This window comes from Mesitornis unicolor, unplaced genomic scaffold (assembly GCF_000695765.1).
Source record: "Mesitornis unicolor isolate BGI_N332 unplaced genomic scaffold, ASM69576v1 scaffold26593, whole genome shotgun sequence".
NCBI lineage: Eukaryota > Metazoa > Chordata > Aves > Mesitornithiformes > Mesitornithidae > Mesitornis > Mesitornis unicolor.
In genome coordinates, this window is record NW_010177072.1 from 49,632 (window position 1) to 70,493 (window position 20,862).

Below are 20,862 nucleotides of genomic sequence, written 5' to 3' on the forward strand. Positions count from 1 at the left end.
TGGGGATAGGCCTGCATTTCCTGTATCAAATGCTCAGGGTCATACCGTAAACTTATATAGCTATGTTATAGTGACCTGAAGAAAAAAACATTCATGAAGAAATGTCAATACGGTACTGTACACGGCTACTACAATAGCACTGATATCATAAATTATGTACAGTGCCTAGCTCAAGTAAGAAGTCTGGCCCATGGGCAAGTGCCAAACCTGCTGCTCAAAGTGCTGCCAGGGCTGCAGTGCAATAAAAAATGCCTCTTCTACAGAGTGAACCTGTGGCCCCTGCTCAGGCCAGGTCTGCCTGAGCCAGTGGCGAGCTTCCACCCACGACTGGAGTAAACGCTGACCACGGGGCCAGCCCAAAAAAAAAACTCGAAGGCACAGAACACTTCCCTGAGGATAATTCAAAGCTGCCCAGGTTATAAACCCGGAACCCCTCGCTGGCCGCTCCCAGGCGGCTGGGAGGGAGGGAGCGGAGGGGTAGGAGCGGTAGGAGCAGAAGGGCGGCGAGGGGGAAAGAGGGGGGAAACAGGAATGGCAGAAGAGACCCAACGCCACAGAGACAGACACCTCCCCTACACCAGAGTGCATACTCCCATCGGCAGGGAGAAAGAAATACGGAGGTGGGTAGAGGAGAAGCGTCACTTTCCGGCGGGGTTGTCGTGAGGGGTTTGCGTCTCAGCCGTAAAGCACGGAGCGCCGCCGTTGGGACGCGAGGGAAGTTTGAAGTGAAGCAGCAGTGGTATAGCACCATGGCGGGGGACCGCTCCACTCCCGGCGAGCTTAGCGTCATGGATAAGGGCGTTCAGAGGTAGGGAGTCGTACCGAAGGGGCAGGCGAGGCTGGTACCCCACCGTGGCTGGCGCGGGGAACTGGGTTCCTGGGTGCGGGGAGGCCGCGGCCGGGGCAGGGGTCGCTGGGTAGGGCTGCCCGGCTGATGGCGGTGCCTGTCCCTCGCAGCTTGCTGGAGGTGTCCCTGAGCCCGGACCTCCACACGCTCAACCTACACTGCAACCGCATCGCCAGAATCGAAGGGCTTGGCCGCCTCCGAAACCTGCAGCATTTGGATCTGTCGTCCAACCAAATCCGCCGGATGGAGGGGCTGAGCTCCCTGGTTAATCTGCGCACCCTCAGCTTGTCCTGCAACCTGATAACGAAAGTGGAGGGTCAGCAGTGTTTATTTCTGTCCCTTTTGCAATTTACAAAGCTTTTCTAAGAGTTGTGTTAAAGCTTGCTTCTGGAAAGGTTGCATGTAATTAAGGTTATGCGAAGTTAATACAAGCTGTTTATATTATGTAAATTTGTTATTATTATGTATTATTATGTGTTTACATAATAATATGTAAATTTTTAAAAGAGCACATAAGCTGTAAGCTTTCTCATAGAAGAATACTTTAATTTAGAACAAAAAACTGATTTTTAGTTTATGATTTTAGTTTATTATAACTTGTAGGGATGATTTTTAAATTTTAAATTTAAAAAATAAAAAATTTTTACATTTTGATTTGATGAAAGCAGAGCATTCTTCTGAAAATCTTAACTGTTTCTCTTTGCTAATTTTGTTCAGGACTGGAAAAACTCTTTAATTTAACTATACTGGATTTGTCATATAATCGCATACACGATCTCTCTGGTAAGTGACTTTGTCACATGCACTGCTGTAGAAAGCCTTTGCTTCACTTAAATTTTGAAAAACTTGACCAAATGTATTTTTAGAAGTTTCTAGTAGTTCAGCCAGTTGACTGAGTGATGCTCCTAAAGGTGGCAACTACTGCTACTCTCAGCTTTCAAGTTTCTAACATAATGGGTTGTTCTGAACTGGAATTTATTCTTCTGTATTTGGCCAGGCTGAGCTTATTCACAAGTAAACACAAGTTCACAGTAAAGACTTCAAACTTACTTCCAGAGTGAAAAATGCAATGGTCTTGAAAGATGGAACTTTGAATATGATATGGAAGTTCTCTTCTATGTATATGTCTATGTATATTTGTTGAAATGGTCAATTGTTTCTTGTAACATTTCAAGCTACAGAATGAAGGGAGTTTGTCATTGAAAATTAAAAAGAACATTGATAACAATTTTGTTACTGAACTGAGTTATAAAGAAGAGCTTTTAATATGTTTAATTTTTAGTGTTTTTTTATATGTTTAAAATGTTTATATGCTTCATAACAGAAACTAATCTGTTTCTTTGAAATTAGCTCTCATAACAAGTTTAAGTGATGCACTGTGTGGTAGTGTACCACAGATAATTAATATACATAAACAAGGATATGAAGCAAATGTTGTTACATCCTTTCCAGCTATGATGCATTATTTACTGAATATTTCTTTTTAAATATGCCATTTGTTCTAAACTCTGTAGCCTAGAATCATAGCAGAAATCATTACTTTATATTTTTTCTCAAATTTTCAGGATTTCAGTGCCTTCATGGAACCAATCATAAGCTTAGCCATATTGACCTTCACAGCAACTGTGTAAACAACATTGGTCACTTACTTCAGTGCACAAAGGGGCTGCTCTGTTTGACAAATCTGACGCTGGAAAAAGATGGAAAGGCCAATCCAGTTTGTCATGCAGCAGGTATGGATCTCACATTAGGTGGATACTTTGTGATCTTTAGGCCAGTGATTTCCCTTAAGTTGAAGCTTGCAGGTTCATTCATAAACTGGTCAGCCTGCAGAAATCTAAATTCTGTCAAAATGAATTTATTTTCCATAGAGAAATCTCCCCCTCTGCCACCCCAGGCATATGCTTAAAGTTGTAACTTCTTGTATGCTTTGATAAGGCTCAATTTTCAACATATTATTTTAGGTTAAGACAGGAGATGGACAAACAGTGATGGGAAGAGAAAGCATTGCAGAAATGGGAGGAAGGAAGTATTAATATTATAAGGTTGGAGGGTGGAGAATTTGAAGGCTACATAAAGATGTGCTATATAGAAAGAGGGCAGGCATGGGAGTAGATGGTCCTCTACTGATAGAGACCAGAAGAGGAAGATAAATAATAAGCACTGCTGGCCTTTCCTCCTTTTCCCACAGCTTCAGTAAGCAGTGACAGACTGTAAGATATAGACTATAAGTAATTAGCATTTCCACCAAAATAATAGGCAGGGGTTTCACTAGGGAGCATGTAGACAAGTTGGAGGAATGTGTGTGGGTACATCACTTTCAGTTGCATTGCCTAGAGCTGCTGGTTTGGGGGTATGTTTTTGTGCCATTTAAATGTTACACCCTGTGTTCAAACAAATTAAACTGTAGCATTCTGTTTGGCCGTAGGTTTTGTTTGTTTTCTTTGGTTTTGTATAAGAGGGGAAAATCTACAGAAGTGTAGAAGTGAAGGATTTAGACTTTTGAGACAGCTCAAAGACAATTTTGGAAGTACTTAAATGTCAGTCCCTAACTTTTTAATGCTTCCTAAAATACTTAAAAGTCTGAAAATTTCACTGCCAACTACAAAGAGTAGAACAGTAGGAATTAAAGTAATATAAAATAATGATGTCACGAGCAGGTGTAATATGTGTACAGTTCTTAGAAAGAAACCTCAGAGATAATTGAGGAAAGCTGAATAAGGCCATAAGTAACATTTTCAAAAGCACCCATTAACAAGTTTTACAAATGCATTCAGGCACCATGGAAGCAGGAACAGGGCTAGTAAAGCTATCTGGATAACTTCCACTAGCTTTCTTCTGTAAGGGTTTATATACCTCTTCAAATGTACCTCTTTGGCGTCACTTTCAAAAGTAACTGCAATATTTAGGAGCCCAAATTCTAGTGATTTAAAGAAATGTAATGCCTTACAGTTTGTAACACCTTAATCCTTTTTCAGAGAATGAAATAAGTTATCTGTGCCCTTTCAGAGCTTGCCTTTCCATTATGTTTGTGTATTCTTGCACGATAAAATTGTTCTGGTGCAGTAGGCCAATATGAAAAGGTTGTGCAACTGCAGTGTGCTGATGGTGGTGAGCAAATCCCTTTTTACACCAGGACTCAGCAGGCAGGTTCCAAGTTCATTTGTTTTGTAATGTTGTCTGTTGAAAGCCTTATGGGTGGGGAAAGGTGAGACACTTTTAGATAACTCGCTACCTTTTTTAATCAAATAAAAATGCAGTGAATAATCTAAGATGACAGTGTACCTAAAACACACTAGACATCTCTTTTGGGAATCAACATCAATTTAAATGTGGTCTTTTCCTCAAGGTTATAGAGAAACTGTTCTTCAGATGTTGCCTCAGCTAACAACTCTAGATGGAAGAAGTGTTTCTGGTGAACTAGTGAACCCAGGAGAAGAAAATTACTCAGATTTGCAATGTTTAGAAGATATTCTGGGCTGTTGTGTTTCGTCTGGGTGCTCCTCGTCCGGAGATCAGGTACCATATGTGTACTGATTTTAAAATTGATACGTTTTATTTTTGCATTTCATGCAACTCGTTAACATTACAAGGGTTGTCTTCTTTTTAATAGAACTATGTTACTTTACCAGTGGTGACACCGCACATTGACCAGGCATTAGCTTATTTTCGTCAGCGTACAAGGATACCAGTACAAAGTGCCATCAGCTCCTCAACAGAGCTTGTCTCATCTTCAGAACCAGAGAAGACTGAACTTGATAAAATATACAGTGAGATAAGAATTAAAAAAATAGAAGATCAAATTTCACAGATACTGCAAAAGGTAATTTTTATTTCTTTTCCTGTGATTGCACAGAAAGTTTTGTTTGTAAAATGAGATGCACTGATGATAATGCAACGGTTTGCTGGGACAGACTGAAGCATTTCTGCTGGTACGTATGTGCAGTCTTCTTGTTAATATATATTTAATAATTTTAAGAAAGTAGGAATAAAATAAAGTCAAGCCTTTAAAACTGAAGATTGCATTTTGAATTACGAAAACTTTCATACTGAATAAAAACCATAGTTTTCCTAGTCCCATAGACTATTTGATCATGTTACATTAGGTAGAAAATTGTTTTCTGGATTTTTACCCTGAAGCCATCAGTATAGGTAGCTGGCCCTGAGTAAAATATGTAGTAAAATATCTGAATTATAGAGTTGGTGAAAATTAATTTTAAGTGATCAAATTGGTCTGATGTTTGTTGGGTATGTTCTTGTGACAGTTTGTGGGGTACCTTACATTTCTGCAGGGCTTTTTTTAAGTGCTGTAATTATCTTACATTTTGCATCAAGCTTCTATGCCTAAGGATTTTAAACAAACTTCAGGTATTTGGGAAAGATACAACTACACGTTCTCAGGCAGACTGTTCTGTTGGGTTTATTTTATCTTTAAAACAACAGAACATTTTAGCAAGGAGGGAAGGGATAGTTTGAAAGCAATTATTTACTTCTCTGTGAAAATTATTTTGTAACTGGTAACTTTTTAAGTTATACTTGAATAAGTGTTAGAAATTAGTCAATTGGAAAATGTATTGATAAAACATCTATCTTTTCTTAGGTATCTAATACCTCAAGAAGGGAAGCTTCTCCAAATGTTCTCAAAGCTAAGAGAGACACAGATCCAACTTCGGAGAGCGAAAATGAGAGTGGGAAAGAGAACAACAGAAAGGTGGTGAAAAGAAGCAAGATCCCTACTTACCGTAAAACTGCCTTATCTACTAAGTGTCATGCAGATCATCTTAAGAGCAAAGTTACTGACAGGTATCCCAACGTTTATCATATAAAGCCAAAATTAAGCAAGCTGAATATTGCCAGAGTGACCGTAATTTGACTTGAAACATTTTGCAGAAAGTGGTAGGTTGGGTAAATTAGCTCTGTTAATAATGCTTTAAAAAATTATTAGCTGCTGAGGCTTTGTAACAACTGTTGGTTAGGAAAACAATTGTGTTAAATTTTTGAAGTGTTCTACCTGCCCCAAGGAAAATGAGATGTCAGCTGGCCCCTCTCACAAATGTTTAATATACAAGCCCCTTTTTTCTTAATCTATTTATATATAACCTCCTGAATCCTTGTTTTTCTATATTAGTCCTTTATGTATTATTTGAAACTTTTTGAAGTTCACACTTCACTCAGTCATTTCCCTATATAAGCTTTTTCTGTCTTTAGGTGAAAAGGAAAATGAACAGAACATTCCAAAATAAACACTTAGAGAATTCTAACAGCTTATATTTTCATATTTCTTTTAAATTGTGGAAACAGAAGAAGTCTTCACAGACAGAAGAATTGAGTCAATTTAAAAATGAATAATAAAAGATTCATGGTGTCAGAATGGTGGTCAAGAATATAACTGTCCATATTTTGTGGTGAAACTGAGGATGTAATACTAATTGGTTTTATATACTAAAGCTTTAGAAGTGGTTAATAGAAGATGATATAAATTGGAATATATTAATTTAGTCAGTGACTGCAGCTCTACAGCTGCTCTGCTTCTCTGTAATTGTTTCATATCTATGTAATCACAAGATGTTTTTCAGATAGTTTGTAGTAGTGCTACGTATTTTTTGACAGCTGAAGACTTAAATTTAGCTGTTTTATCATCTGTTTGCAAATTATTTTCTGGGTGGTTTTGAACTCTACAATTCAGCTTCTACACAGAACTGTAGAATTCTTTCCTGTAAAAGTGTCTGAATTCCCTGTTACTGTTCAAACTTTGCATATTCCTAAATATACCTTGATGTCCTGTTATTATAGAGAAGAGAAGAGTTCCTCAAAGTGTCCACGCTCCAGGCAGAGAGACTCTCATCTCAATTCATCATCGGATACTCGAGACTTGGAAGTAGTGGGAAAAAAAACTGAAATACTATCTGGAAGACAGAGCAATATAGAAAAAGTAGAAGAAATTCATTCAAATGGCACAGAGGAGTCAACATACCGAGTACGTTTTGCATAGTTTCAAGTTAAATGTATGTCTTCACCTGAAGCCAAGTATATGTTGCCTGGCAAAACTTTAAAATTGGAGGTTACAAAAAAAATTGCCTGTAAACAGCACCAAAAAATAGTGGAGTTCTTGTAGTGAACAGCAGGAAGGAATTCATTTTATTCCACTTCTATGGGGTTTTTTTTTTTGCCCTGGTTGCTTCTACTTTCCTCTGTCGTCCATGAATTCCAGAAAAACAAAATAATCTTTTTCTACAGTTATGAGTATTGTTTGTCATTTTTGGCTACATTTGAACGTTTCCTAGTAAGTTGATGCTTATCACATTCTTGTTAAGGCGCTGATTCAAGAACTGGATCAGGAGAAAGAAAAGAGGTGGAAAGCAGAGCAAGCAGAGAAGAAATTAACTGAGCATGTCAGAGAGCTACAGAAACATGCAAAAGAAGAAAAGAATATTCAGAGTATGGCTGTATACACTGCAGACAGGTAGATAAACAGAATGCTGTCGTATAAGAGGGGTTTTTTTTATTTTTGTGGTATTCTTATTAAAGACAACTCCATTTATAGGCTTAAGAAATGAGAACAGCTTTAAACAACATAGTTGGAAAATAATTAATCAAGAAGTAGTACTAGAATTGCTCTGTTTTACCTAATGAAATTCCTTTCTACAGCTCTGCAACTTTCTTGCTGTTCTTGTGTCAGAACAGTATCAGCATGTCACTTACCTTCATTTCTAACCATTAGTTTCTGAGCAATCTGTATCATAATTGTACTTCCAGCTCAAGCTTTAGTAACTCTCATATTCTACTTTCAGCTTCCAATTCCCTCTCTCCCTTTCCACCTATATGTATGTCTCTTTCTCCTGCGCAGCACACTTGAACAAAGATATTTCTGCGTATTGGCCAACTCTGGCCTGCCAATGTGTTGTGCAGATCAGGTGTAGCATATCTGTGTACAGACTGCTGTCATCAGCCTTCTAAGTTCTGAGCAGTAATTTTTTTTTCCTTCCAAAGTTCTCCCTTATAACAAAGCGTTGTTTGTTGTCAACTATGATGATGTCTGCTCTGTTTTTCTTGTCTTCAATAAATACAATGCAGTTATTTTCTTTCTTGTAAGGAAGAAACAAGCCAAGTGCTTCCTGAATTACCATCCACAACTGACTGTGATTATTTCCCCTCTTTTTGTTTTATGTTCACTTCTCACTTTTACTTGTTATCACCTTGGATAAGAGATAATGTCTTTTGAGGTAGATCTTATATCAAAGGCTATGAGAATATTTAATGATATTTCAAAGTTTTCTGAAGAAAATTATCAAATTACAAATTTATACTCTATGTTCAACTTCTGTATAAAGTAAAATGATACTGGAATGTAACTTCCTTTAAAGACTTACTTTCTTTTAAAATTAAGCTCCATATAGTAATGCTACACATCACCTTAGTAACATTTTACATATTTTTAGACAGTTTTACATGACAGTGCTGTAAATAGTAAAACTTGACATAAGGGAAAGATACAGTGCTACAACACTTACTAATGTCTTTCTTAATGTATTTGGCATCAAACTAAATACTAAAATGTTTGTAATACAACTTTCTTGCATTTATTCTCAGGTTAAAGGAATTGATACTGAAAGAAAGAGATGTTAAAACAAGACTGCAAGCAGAGGTCCAACAATTGAAAGATGAAACTGAAAGACTTACTAATGAGTTAAATCAGGCAAGAAATAAAGAAGCAGAACATCAGAAGACCATGCAAGCTTTAGAAGAAACGCTATCCAAGATGGAGGCACAGAGACTGCAGCAACGAAGGACAGAGGTAAATATTTTTTGTGAGTAATGCGATATCAACAGGATGGTTACTTTAGACTTAGATACTAGGAAACACTAGATTTTTTCCCAAGCCTTATGTTTTCTACAATAAAAGCTGATTTTTTCTACATAATAGTAGCTAATAAGAAATATTGATTTTAATTATCAATTAATGTATTTGATAAACAAAAATATGTCATGTGATGTGGTCACAAGATAAAGAAGAATAAGTCCTATGGACTAAACACTGAGAGTTGTTACTTTCTGAAGATAGTAACAAAGACAAGTTTTTTAAATTTTTGCTGAATTCAATAAAAACCTTATTAGTGGGATGGAAATCTGGTGGTTCTGTTTGTTTCCCTGATCTAAATAATTAGATGTTTCTAATTGCAACCAGAAAGAAACAGTAATTGCTGAAACTTGTTTTTAGGATTCTGATTGTTTTGGGGCTTTTTGTTTGTTTGGGATTTTTTAATTTTGTTTTTACAACTGGAGAGGAAAACAATGCTTTTGTTGTCAGAGGCACTTTAAATATACAAATACATAAAGATCAAGATGCTAGACCAGATACTGCCACTATTTCTGACTGAAGAATTAATTGATGAATTTTCAGTGGCCAAATGTGCTCTGTCCTCCAGTATTTATTCCTATAGTTTGATTATATTCCTGTATCAGCCCATTCCTGTGTCACTGAATGCATCCATTTACAGAAATTGAATCCTAATATATCCATCCTGAAAAATCTCTGAAGTGCTAGTATGGTGCTCTAGGACATTTTGTCACTCAGATACCGTGAAAGAAAGCAGAATCAGGGAGTGGCTGACAGCCAAACTGCAAGTGCTGTTCAAGTTATGGATTAGCCACTCTACACTTTAGGCTCTTGTTTAGGCACTTGAGTGACTTCCATTTTTTTTCCTTAGCTGGAGCTATTATGGATCTAGAAGTCACCTTTAGTTTAGATCACGTATCTGCTTGTCACTTTGAAAAGTGCTAAATTTAGTGATTTAGAAGGTTGGAGAGTGTTTCCTTTTTTTCCCTTTTCCTGTAAGAAAGGAAATAACTTATTGGTGTATAAGGTTTTTATTTTTCCTTTGAGTTTGGGGAAATAAGTTATCTCTTGAAAGTAGTAGTATCATTTTTATTTACTGCAAAACTTAATTAAGGGAAGGTCTTTGTTTCTGTCTTTAAGATCCTGTAGCAAACACTCATTAGTAATTATGTTTCAAAGAATAGCCATGATGATCTAGAAACTAAATTCTCTTTTAGAATGTTTAAATTTAATATACGTTTGGCCTATTTTATCAACTCTCATATATTATTTTCATAGTATACATTGGCAGTCAGCTTCAGTGGTAAATTATGGTTATTCTAGGTAGTCACTGTTTAAGGATTTCAGTTGATGCTACTAGATTACTTTTTAAAGGATTCAATGTAAAGAAGTTACTATGCATGTAAATGTGTACCTTATTTTCTGGCCGTCTTTAAGTTTGCATGTTTAGGAGATAATTACTTCAGTCCATCCACAAAACAACAGGAATACAGTGAGGTGTGTCTAAATGTTGCTCATTAAGAGGAATGGAATTGGAATTCTGTTTCTTTTTTGTTTTGTCAAGGTTGGGTTTTTGTTTTGGTTTGGTTTTTTTGTGAGAGCTGGAAAGTAAACTGTGTTGCCTTTTGCATTCTAGCTCTTCTGTTAGATAACTGACACTTAGAGTACTCTTGAATAGTCCATTTACCATTCACAGATTTGATACTCTGGAAAGCAAAGAGATTAGAATTGTGTAAGTACAGAATTAGGAGACCCTTTGAATTCCTGAGGAGGAGAGGTTGACAAGATAGTTAAATTGTTACTGCTCACCACTTGAGCACAAAAGGATTGAGATAAATGCTCCAAGTAATGATGAGGATTAAGAAGATCTCCATTAACATCACCTCTGCTGTTTCTAACCTCTGCGTGTCCTAACTTGCAGCCTTCTGAAGTGTCTTGATTCTGAAATACCATTTCTTGGATGATTACAACCTTTTTTATAATTTTTTTTTCATATTTTTTCCTACTTGTTGAGTAAGAAAAGATAGCTTTGTGTGTAAAAAGCTTAAAATTATAAAATTGAATTTTTCATAAAAAGCTTGCATCAAATGGGAAAAGTGAAGTATGCCACCTGGTGTTAATATATTGATTCTCTGTTTTTCATAAAATCATTAGCAAGCAGCTCTGTTCGGTAATTTTAAACTGTAAGGATGTGTATAAATGTTTTGCTTTAAACTAATGTAAGTATTACAGTACAACAGTTTGTAATTGAGGAAATCATTCTGCCAATACGCTTGTTCTACTTCTGCAAGACGCTTTCAAGTTCCTTATAAATTAAGTCAATGTCCTTATTTCTTCATGAAAGTTTTTGCGGTTTTTTGTGTAAGTTAAGCTAGGGCGTAATTTTAAACATCTTGTTACAGTTGCAGAAATCTAAGACAAAATATATTATGTTAAAAATAAAAATAAAAACGAAACAAACAAAAAAAAAACCCACCAAAAACCAAAGCTTCCTTTCTCTTGGACTTGGTAACATAGCAAAATTCCATAAAATTTTGTGAAAAATAGTGACAGTTGTGGAGCATGCTGTAAACATAATGGCCCAGACAGGCAAGTAAAACTTCAATAAAGCACCCATTCCTTGGTATTCTAGTATAAGACCTGAAGAACAGGTTACAGTTTCAAGAAAATCTTGTTCCTCTCTCTGTGAATTCTACACAGATGAAACAAGTTCAAGAAGCAGAGCTTAAAGCATCAGCAAATGAAAGAGAGGTACAGTTACTTCGAATATCCTTTCGACAACAGAAGGAGAAGGTAAAACAACTGCATGAACTTCTTATATTAAGAGAGCAGGAGCAGAGGTATGGGATCTTCTATTTTTACAGGTTAATAGAGATGCTAGTGTTGCAAACATGTTTTGTTTTAAATGTCTTCTGTGAAGTATGGGTGTGGTTTTTTGGGGCTTTGTTTAGTTCGTTTTTTTAATGGGAGAGATGGTCCTTTTAAAAATGTAGATGTCTTCCCACCCATTTAAGAATATCTTCATGTCTTGTAGATTCTGGACTGATAAGTCCGTGTAGGCAACTGCATTGCTCTGGCCTTTCATTTGATAGGTTCTTGTCTTATTATATGGCTGAACTTTTTATTTTAAATACTTGATATTTAATGCAGCAAATAAACAGATAAAAATAAAAACACATTTGAATTGGTCTGAAGTTCTGCATATGTTATAATAACACAAAGTGCTCAAAAAAAAAAAAGTCAACCTCTAGAGTATCATGCTTTAGGGTGGGTGGGTAGCTTGTCTGACTGTTTTCCTCCTCTTTCCTCTCAAAACTTCCTCTTTTTGAGAGTACTTGAGCATAAGTTCAGTACTGTTTAACCTAATACAATCAAATAAAAATAAAAAATAAACAACAGTTTCTGTGGTATACTATTATGGGAGGAAAGTTATTAATATAATAAGCTGGTTGCATTTGCTAAATTTTACAAGCATAAATGTATTCAAACACCAAGGTAACAGCAGGTTTAGATGGGAAGAATCTGATAGCTGCGTTTTGAGAACTTTCAGTTATTACCTTATAAAGCCCCAAAAGATGTAATGTGAAGGACACTGGATATGTTTTGTGTTTGTGTTTAAAGCAGATGAACAGAATAGTGTAGGGTAATTTTGCTTCAACACTTTCTTATGGGGATACCACCAGACATCCCTATGGGGATGCTTAACCTGGAGCCCTTTAGGTCCCTGTCGCTGCTGCTTTTCCGAGTGAGTAGCAACAGTTGTTGGGTGAGGGTGAAGAGAATGACTGCAAGAAAGGCTATCTAGTTAGCCGGTGCTTTTCCCAATTCCAGTGTGTCTTCCAGACCTTTAGCAAAGCAGACAAATGCTGACTAACAGCAAATGAGCAATTGAATCATTTTTTTTAAAGTTTGAGTTAAAAAGTAAAGTTGTTCCTTTGAGTGTTTGAACAGCAGTCAACACACTTTCCCTCATTGCAGGGCCATTGTTATAGAAGACTGAAATCTGTTTGTGAAACTAAGGAATTTATCCTATTTATTAAGTAATTTATTATCCTTTTAAAGAAATACTAAGGAAATTAATTGAAACAGCATTGTGAGATATTGCTGTTCTTGTCTTAAGTATATGTTTGGTAACTTCAGGAAAGAACTTGAGAACCGGGTTGCTTTAAGTGGACCAGAATTTCGAGATGCTTTGTCAAAAGAAGTGGCTAAAGAGGAGCAGAGGCATGAACAGCGTGTTAAAGAATTTCAGGAGAAAATTCGCATGTTAAACCAGAAGTACAATGAGTTAGAAGATGAATTTCGTTTAGCTTTAACTATTGAAGCAAAAAGGTTTAAAGAGGTAAGACAGAGAGAACATTTCATATCAAACCAGGTGGAGCTATAGTTCTCTTAAAAGTGTTGGGTGTTTGGTTTTGTTGGGTTTTGGGTTTTTGTGTTGGTTTTTTTTTTTTGGTGGTGGTGGTTTGTGTGGTTTGGGGTTTTTTTGTTGTTGTTATCCTTAAGGTCTCTGCTCCAAGGATTCCTCTAAAAATACTGGTGGTAAGATTCGAAATATCAGTGATTAGAACGTAAACACTAAATGCCAAGTCAGCACTCAAAAAAACCCAAGCATTTTTGTTCCTAAGTAAAAATCAATCAAAAGAAATTAGAGCAACTTCTATCTGATGGTATTCATTTCTTTTAAAAGTTGTTGATGTTTTATTAGAATATATTCAGTTATTATAATAACTTTTGTGGTATTTTGATAAGGTTATGGTTACTTATATACAAATGTATTTAACAATAAATTCTCTATTGTTTAACTTTTCAAAAGTTAATTTTAGATATGCATTTTGAAATTCAGATTCAAAACTTGCTTTCTAAATTGCTTAGATAACCCAAATAATGTTAACGCTAGCCACAGAAGTAAGTTAAATGAAATAAAATTTTGAATGCTTCATCTTCCCTTAAACTTGTTTTTATTCATTTTAGATCAGTTGGATACATGGGAGAAGAAGGGGGAAAAAAGACTTTTTTTTCACCTTTCAAATCTTTCTCTAGCAAGGAACAAAAATAGACTTTATTTTAAGTTCTTCTTTCCAAATTTTAATGTTAATCTTGAAAACAATGTATTGTTTTAGTATCATTGTTGTTTCCCAAGCTATGCGTTTTTCTGCACTGCTTCCCATCCACCTGTGAATTTTTGGTTTTGGTTGGTTGGTTTTTTTTGAGGGGGGGAGGTTCCACAGACTTGTAGCTGAGCAGAACCAGTTTTTTTGAGTTGAAGTATCACCAATGAACTGGTAGAAAACCAGTTTCAGATATTCACTAATTTCGCTTACTGTTGATGAACTTCCATTTCTTCTTTCATTTGAAATTCAAATGTGATTTGTGTGTATGTATACACAGTTTTTCCAAATGTTAGCATTTTTCAAGTCATCTTATCTTATAAAACTTCAGGTAAAAGAGGGTTTTGACAATGTTGCTGCTGATCTAGTTGAGCATAAACAAGCCCTCTTTGAGTTGGAACAAAAGGAAAAAGAGATGGGAAGTGTGATCCAAGACCTGACAAGTATAGTGAAAGAACAGAAAGCAAAGATTGCAGAATTAACAAAATCAAATGAAGAGGCTACAGCAAACCTAAAGGTACTTGTTTCAAAACATTTCAAATACATATATGATTTTTTTGGTAGTATTTTATCTGTAAAAGTAAGAATTTCATACAAGGTGGGTTAGCTAAAGTTGCATGTTTCCTCTTGCACTAAAACCTAGAACTCCCCATCAACCTTTATTCTTGCATCTTGGATTTCTGGTTCTCACAAACACTTGCCCCCCATACAGCAAAGTCTGGAGTAATTCATGTCTTCAGGAGTGTGCTGCCCTGTGAGGAGTTTGGATGTAATCCAGCAGTCACTGTAAACTGAGATTTAGAGATTCATAAACCTTGACCCTCTGTAAATTCAAAGTAATGGAATATGATTCTGTAGTGGTCACTGTATGTGAAGTAAAAATGAAATTGCACAACTAATCAAGTCTAGTTATTAGCAGCTTAATATCTCTAAGTTGCATAAAATTAGCAGTATCAGTCATTATCTATTAATTGTCTAATTTTAATGTTAAATACTGTGGGCATAGCTGCTTTATCTTACCCTACTGATCACCATATGGTAACATATGACATTACTACATCATCCTTAAATAATTCTTTAAAATCTTAGGAACATAACTTTTAAACTGTTGTGTGATCCAGTCTGTGTATGTATCCAGTCCATCTTTATGTTAAAACTCCTGTGCAGTACAGCCCCTGCACAGCTGTTTCTCATCTCCTCCCGACATGTTGCTGTTGGGGTGTCCAAACATTGTGTTGCTACACAGAATAGGTTTCTGCCAGTTAGTGATGTGCTAAAACCAAAATTTTAAAATAGCGATATTAAAGAGCTGTAATCTGTAAAACAAAAAGTAGCCTGCATAACTGAAGATAAATCTTCATCATGGGAAGTTTATCCCAGCTTCTGTCTGTTTTCTTTTGAATTGGTTTTTAATAACTTGCCTTGCCATTTCTCTTTTTTGACTTGTACATTTGTAATTCTAAACAGGTTTTTATAATGGCATTGATAATTTAAGGTAGCTATTTAGAAATCAGCTTTACAGTTTTCTGGGATTTAAGTAGGCCTAGTTGAAGTGAATATTTGTGTTTCATTACTGGGAAGAGATGCAGATAGAACCCTGTATGCAAGCAGAATATTCCTTAATTAACTTAACTTGCTTTTTGTCAGTATTACTTTCCTAGCCGCTTAAGTATTCAAAATTTCACATCAATACTGTTTTAAAGAATCTTACTGTCTCTTTTAAAATATTCATTCATACAGTGTCGAACTGGAGAACTTGAAACTGTGACTGAGGAGGACAAACAGAAGGCTGTTCAAGTTGAACTTCTGAAAAAGGAAAATGGAAAACTTATTTCTCAGCTGACAGCCCAGGAATCCGTGATTGATGGGTTAAAAATGGAAAGAAAAATATGGGGACAGGAGTTGGCACAACAGGGTAAAATATTTTGGTTTGGTTTGGTTTGGTTTTTTTATTTTATTTTGATGAAAAAGTGGTGCTGATCAATGTCATACATTTCAAATAAACACTTCAATAGAGTTGTAATCATGACAGGGTCGTTTGATGCCTTGTTGATCATACTCAGTTGTAAAGATGATGTGCAAAACCAGATCTTTTGTAGTACGCAGGCCACTATAGGAGCTGTAACAGCAGCTGGAGGAGTTAGTTGCAAATACAGTTTATGTATGTCCCAAAAATTCAAAATACCATAATGTCTTATATGAAGAACTTTTAAATATGAAACTAGGAAAACAAGGCTTTTTAACAGTGTTATGTAATGCTACCTGTCTGTCAGATAAATCTACTGTGAAAATTTCAGTTGGTATAGTTTTAAAAAAAAAGTTAAATATTGGTTATAAAGAAGCTTGGACTTTTTTCATTTTTTCCTGATTCATGTGAGTCAGCACCACCTTGTGGGCTCTTTGAGATTGGCTGGGTCTGTAAGAATTACCATTGACTTTTGCTGGAGAAGTTTGGAAAGGATAAAATAGAGACCTTCAGTTCTACATTTCCTCTTATGTGTTACCTACCTACCAGATTAAAGCCTTGCAGTGTTTCCAGTGGGTGAAATGGTCATGTTTGGTTTTTAAGGTAGTTCCTCCCTCCCCACTCCCATCCTGACATCTTGAAGTCATCTGTAAAATGAGTGCTGTAGTGTGGATTTCCTGTTTTATCTAGGAGCTCATCTTGCTCAAGATCGGGGGAAACTGGAGGCAAAAATTGAAGTTTTAACGAATGAGATTGAGATGCTGAAAAAGCAAAAGGAACAGGACAGTGATACTATCAGAATTAAAAACAAAATAGTGGATGATCAGACAGAAACAATTAGGAGATTAAAAGAAGTAAGTGCCATGTCTGACAGTTTGTGTGCTTGGCTAAAGTTAAGATTTGCAGTGAAAGTTATTGTAGAGGCTGTAATGAAAGCTGGCTCTGCACTCCTAGTTTTACCGAGTCAGAAAGGACAGTCAGGCTGTCGGTGTTAATTGATCTCACTGAGAGCAGAAGAGGGTCTTTTATTAACTTGATATACAGAGATGCTACTTAGAATATCTCATTTACATGTCTATGTAAAGACTTTCTTCTCTTTGCCTCGCTTCAAGTTATTCTTGGTAATGATTTTGAGAGGAAGAACTAGAATAGCATAATTCTCCCCGTGTGTTTAAAAGAAAAAAAGTTTGCTTCAGGTTTATCTTATAATGTAATATTTTTTTTGTTCTTGTAAATCAGTATTTTAACATCTGAGCTACTATATTTTGTTCTGTTAATTCCATTAATCTCATTTAGGTCTCTAAAGATGTTAACTTATTAATCAAAGTTTTATAGCATGTTGTGTCAGTCAACGTTAGATGCATTGCTCATTAATCCATATAGCCTCATAAGAGAATGTCAGCTCAGTGATTTGTGTATGTAGAACAACTTGTAGTATTAGATAAGTTAAATAACTTTTTTATTCACTTATTTTCAGTTTCAGATGTATGTTTTTATGTTTGATTGCTCAGGTTTATTTTAATTCTGACTTCTTTCAGATAAGGATTATTTAAATGGCTATCACTTTACTAAGAATTTTTTATAAAATATGTTTAGAAGAGTAAACTTTTACATGCTTGTCTCTGCTTTATTCCAGCATTGACTAAACAGATACCCTTTAAGAGTAACAGTAAAGTTAAAATGGAGTTTCTGTATTCTAAAATATTTCTCTTCTAAAGGGCTTACAAGAAAAAGATAAACAAATCAGAAAACAGCATGAAGAAAATCTGAAGGCTCAGAAAAAAATTCAATTACAGTTGGATGAAAAAGCTGCTGAATTTGAAGACCTACTGGAAAAATTAGAACGGCAAAGTGAAAGAAAAGAGGAATTAAAGCAACTGCTACAAGAAAAAGAAGTAGAACTTGATGACATTAAGAATGCACACAGGTGATACATACAAGTGATGGTAATTCTTTGGAATCAAAATAGTATGCAACACTGCTATGAAATTATTTTATGTTCAGAGAACACTTGCTTGCTGTTAAAAACAACAAAAATGTGGAAAAGAGGAAGCATGGAAAATTTTTTCCACCCTCCAAAGAAGTAGGATTTACATTCATTGTAAATATGTCCATTTTATTTTCAGTGCACTGAAAAAGAAGTGGCAAGGTAAAGGGGAGCTGTTAAGCCAGCTGGAGGTGCAAGTTAAACGAATGAAGGAGAGCTATGATATCAAAGAGAAGAAGCTGATTGAAGAGAGAAATAGAAGTCTTCAAACTCAGAGGTGAAAACCTTAATAGCTTATTTTGTGATTGCTCAGTTACTGTAGAGTTGCACTGTTAATAAGTATACAAAAATGTTTCATTATATGGTGAAAAAATGCGCCTAAGAACTTGGTGAGCCCATTTGCTGCAAGCCCTGTGTATGTACAAGTAATTCTTGCTATACAGGTAGCTGACTTTGTGGAACTAGTATTCAGTTACACCAGTTGTCCTTTTAAACTTCTTAACTGTGTTCCCATTTTGTTTGAAAATAATTGGAGCCTACACTCACTCCTCCCTAGTACACCCATTTCACCATATTGCTTTTGGTTGCCTGTGTGGAAACTCCACGTCATGATTACATGAGAGGGACTCCACAGTCATCGCACACACACTCCTGGAGTCACGCAGTGAAGATGCTTGTGCACGTGAGGCAGAGTCCTTCAGTCCGTAGCAGGGTTTATTTGAGCATGAGCCTGCCAGCCTTCTTGCTCATGACCAGGATGCGTGGCATGGCACAAATTGGTTGCAAATCACAGGTTAAGACAAGCAACTGTGGCTGGCATTTGGGATTACAATAGAGGCCACAGTGGTGTGCAGGATGATGGAAGCTTCTTGTGCACTGTGTAGGAAATTGAGGACCCATCTTCAGTACTTATCACAACCTAGCGTAACCGTTAATAATAATAAGTATTTCAGTCTGTTTTTAAGTTACCTGTCATTCTCTTCCCATACAAATCGCAACAGGTTTTTAATTTATTATTCCTCTTGTACTCTCAAAATTTTTTGAGCAGTTAATAGTAAACAGGAGATGATACAGAAACAAATACTCATAACCCAGAAAATGGTCAGGGATTAAATGATGCTCAGTTATTTCATATGCTGCTGGCAGCACAGACTGCTGCCTGTGATGAGCTTAGATTGTTAGTATGATTTTTACTTTATTCTTTGGCCCCTTTCTCTTATTTTTTCCTGCCTTCCTCACAATTATTCTTAAGAAAAGATTAGCTAGTTAATAAGACTGCATCTATATCTAGCAGTGATAACCACACTGAAGGAATAAGCTAGTATGACTAAGGGTTTTTTTGCTTTACATTTTTAAATTAAACACTTTGATTAATTGCACATTTGCTATTATTTTAAGGAAGGTCATCTGATTAATAAAGGAAAAAAACACCTTGATGGTAAAGTTTGATTTAAAAACCAAACAAATAAACAAAAACCTAACCACCTCAAACAGTCAGTAGCACCAGGTTTTGGAATGGTTGGAAAATCAGCAGTAGTGAAACTGAAATTTTGTCTCAAATAATTCAGTTCTGGTGTAAATTGTATAGTGGAATAATTTGCCTTGCGTTCTGTTGCTACATATTTTAGAATTATCCTCTAAAGCAAAATTTACTTGGAGCCAAGGAAATGCTTCACTGCTGTGAAGCAGTCACTGTTCTATCTTACAGGCTTACAGTCTGTTTACAGGACTGCATAGTTCAGTCATTGACTTCTCAGGAAGCAAGAGCATAAGTGGATGTTTGAAAACACATGGAGTTCTTGTCCATGTACACAGTAGCAAGCCCGTATCTTCTTATTCTTTGCTGGTGATTAAATGCTTCTGCTAAGAGGAATGCTAGATGCCTTAAACACGGTGCATAAAACTAGCATATGTATTTGAGAAAACAGAACGTCTTCTGATGCTAGATATTCAAATAATTGTCTTCGTGCCTATGTTATTAAAACCTTGTCAAAGGCAAAATAAGGCAAATCAAAATATTTCAGTTGTTTGTACAAGTGTGTATTTTTTAATCATTTTTTAGGATTGCTATGGAAAAGCTTCATGAAATGGATGATGCCTTTAGAAAACAACTTGAGTCAATGTCGGCAGCTCATCAGGAAGAGTTGTTGCAGCTGGCAAATGAAAAGGAAAAACAAATCGAAGCAGCAAATGAAAAAGTAATTGTAATAATAAATGTATATGTTTACTTTATTTGCATTTTTACACTACAGCTGCTACAACAGCAGTTCTTGAAGTCACCTGTTGTAACTATCTGGTTAATCTCTGGATGAAAACAACCCTGGTTTAGTACTTGGTCTTTGCACAGCAAGAAAATCTCCAGAACTGCACCATCATGAGGTTCTCTGTTCAAGCAAAGTGTGTATGCTCGAATACATGCATGCTGTGTAGGTGTTATGAGTCAATAGCTGAACACTCCTTACCTATGCAGGCAAGATTAATGATGATTATGCCAGATAATCCATTTAACTCACTTATGTCAGCATTAACAGTTACTATTCCTGTCATATATTGCATTCTTCCTTAGTGTGACAACTGATGCTTTTTCTGTGTAGTACATACTTTGGTTTCAATACATTACTATCTCTTAGCAAATTAATACTTACTTTAAAGCCAAATCCTGCTACTGCATCCAGTGGCAGAAGTAGTGCACTGCTTATTTAAACATAAGCATATTACATGGGTGTAGGTATATTAAGGAAAAGCCAGAATTCTATTTGATCCTTGTCTGCTTTTTCAGGTTTACCATGTTGAAGAAGAAATGCGGCAGCTTCTGCAGGAAATGGCAGACTATAAAAAAGCCATGGAAAATAAAATAAGACGACTTACACATGCACTGAATGATATTCAACAAGATCTTTGAAGATTATTAATATATATATACTACAAAAATGTATTACACAAACTTAAGCAAATGCATATACTACAATGCACTTTTTTCCTTGTTTTCTAGAGAATAAATTCTTTATGATATATTTTGATGCTTCAGGAATCAGACATAAATATTTGTAAAATATTTTCATAATAAATAGTTATTTCTAACCCTTAGTCCTTTCTGTTTTTTTCAAAATGGGT

At 35.8% G+C, this 20,862-nt stretch overlaps 1 protein-coding gene across 1 annotated transcript; it reads left to right on the forward strand.

Annotated features, from left to right (window-relative positions):
- Positions 1–749: 749 nt before the first annotated feature.
- On the forward strand, positions 750–20,650 carry LRRCC1 (leucine rich repeat and coiled-coil centrosomal protein 1). Its single transcript, XM_010181955.1, has 19 exons — positions 750–808; positions 958–1,163; positions 1,565–1,630; positions 2,413–2,580; positions 4,197–4,366; positions 4,461–4,670; positions 5,448–5,650; positions 6,641–6,824; positions 7,162–7,310; positions 8,438–8,642; positions 11,385–11,524; positions 12,825–13,026; positions 14,127–14,312; positions 15,536–15,710; positions 16,452–16,615; positions 17,480–17,688; positions 17,888–18,025; positions 19,811–19,946; positions 20,528–20,650. Exons 1-19 carry the CDS (start codon positions 750–752, stop codon positions 20,648–20,650), a joined length of 3,093 nt encoding a protein of 1,030 aa, XP_010180257.1.
- The last annotated feature ends 212 nt before the right edge of the window (positions 20,651–20,862 follow it).

What these genes read in the sequence shown, in the direction of transcription:
- LRRCC1 (XM_010181955.1), top strand. Translation starts at nt 750, where the DNA reads ATGGCGGGGGACCGCTCCACTCCCGGCGAGCTTAGCGTCATGGATAAG. An exon ending in TCCAGTTTGTCATGCAGCAG is followed by an intron (nt 2,581 to 4,196) that starts GTATGGATCTCA and finishes CTTTTCCTCAAG; the next exon opens with GTTATAGAGAAACTGTTCTT. An exon ending in CAGAGGAGTCAACATACCGA is followed by an intron (nt 6,825 to 7,161) that starts GTACGTTTTGCA and finishes ATTCTTGTTAAG; the next exon opens with GCGCTGATTCAAGAACTGGA.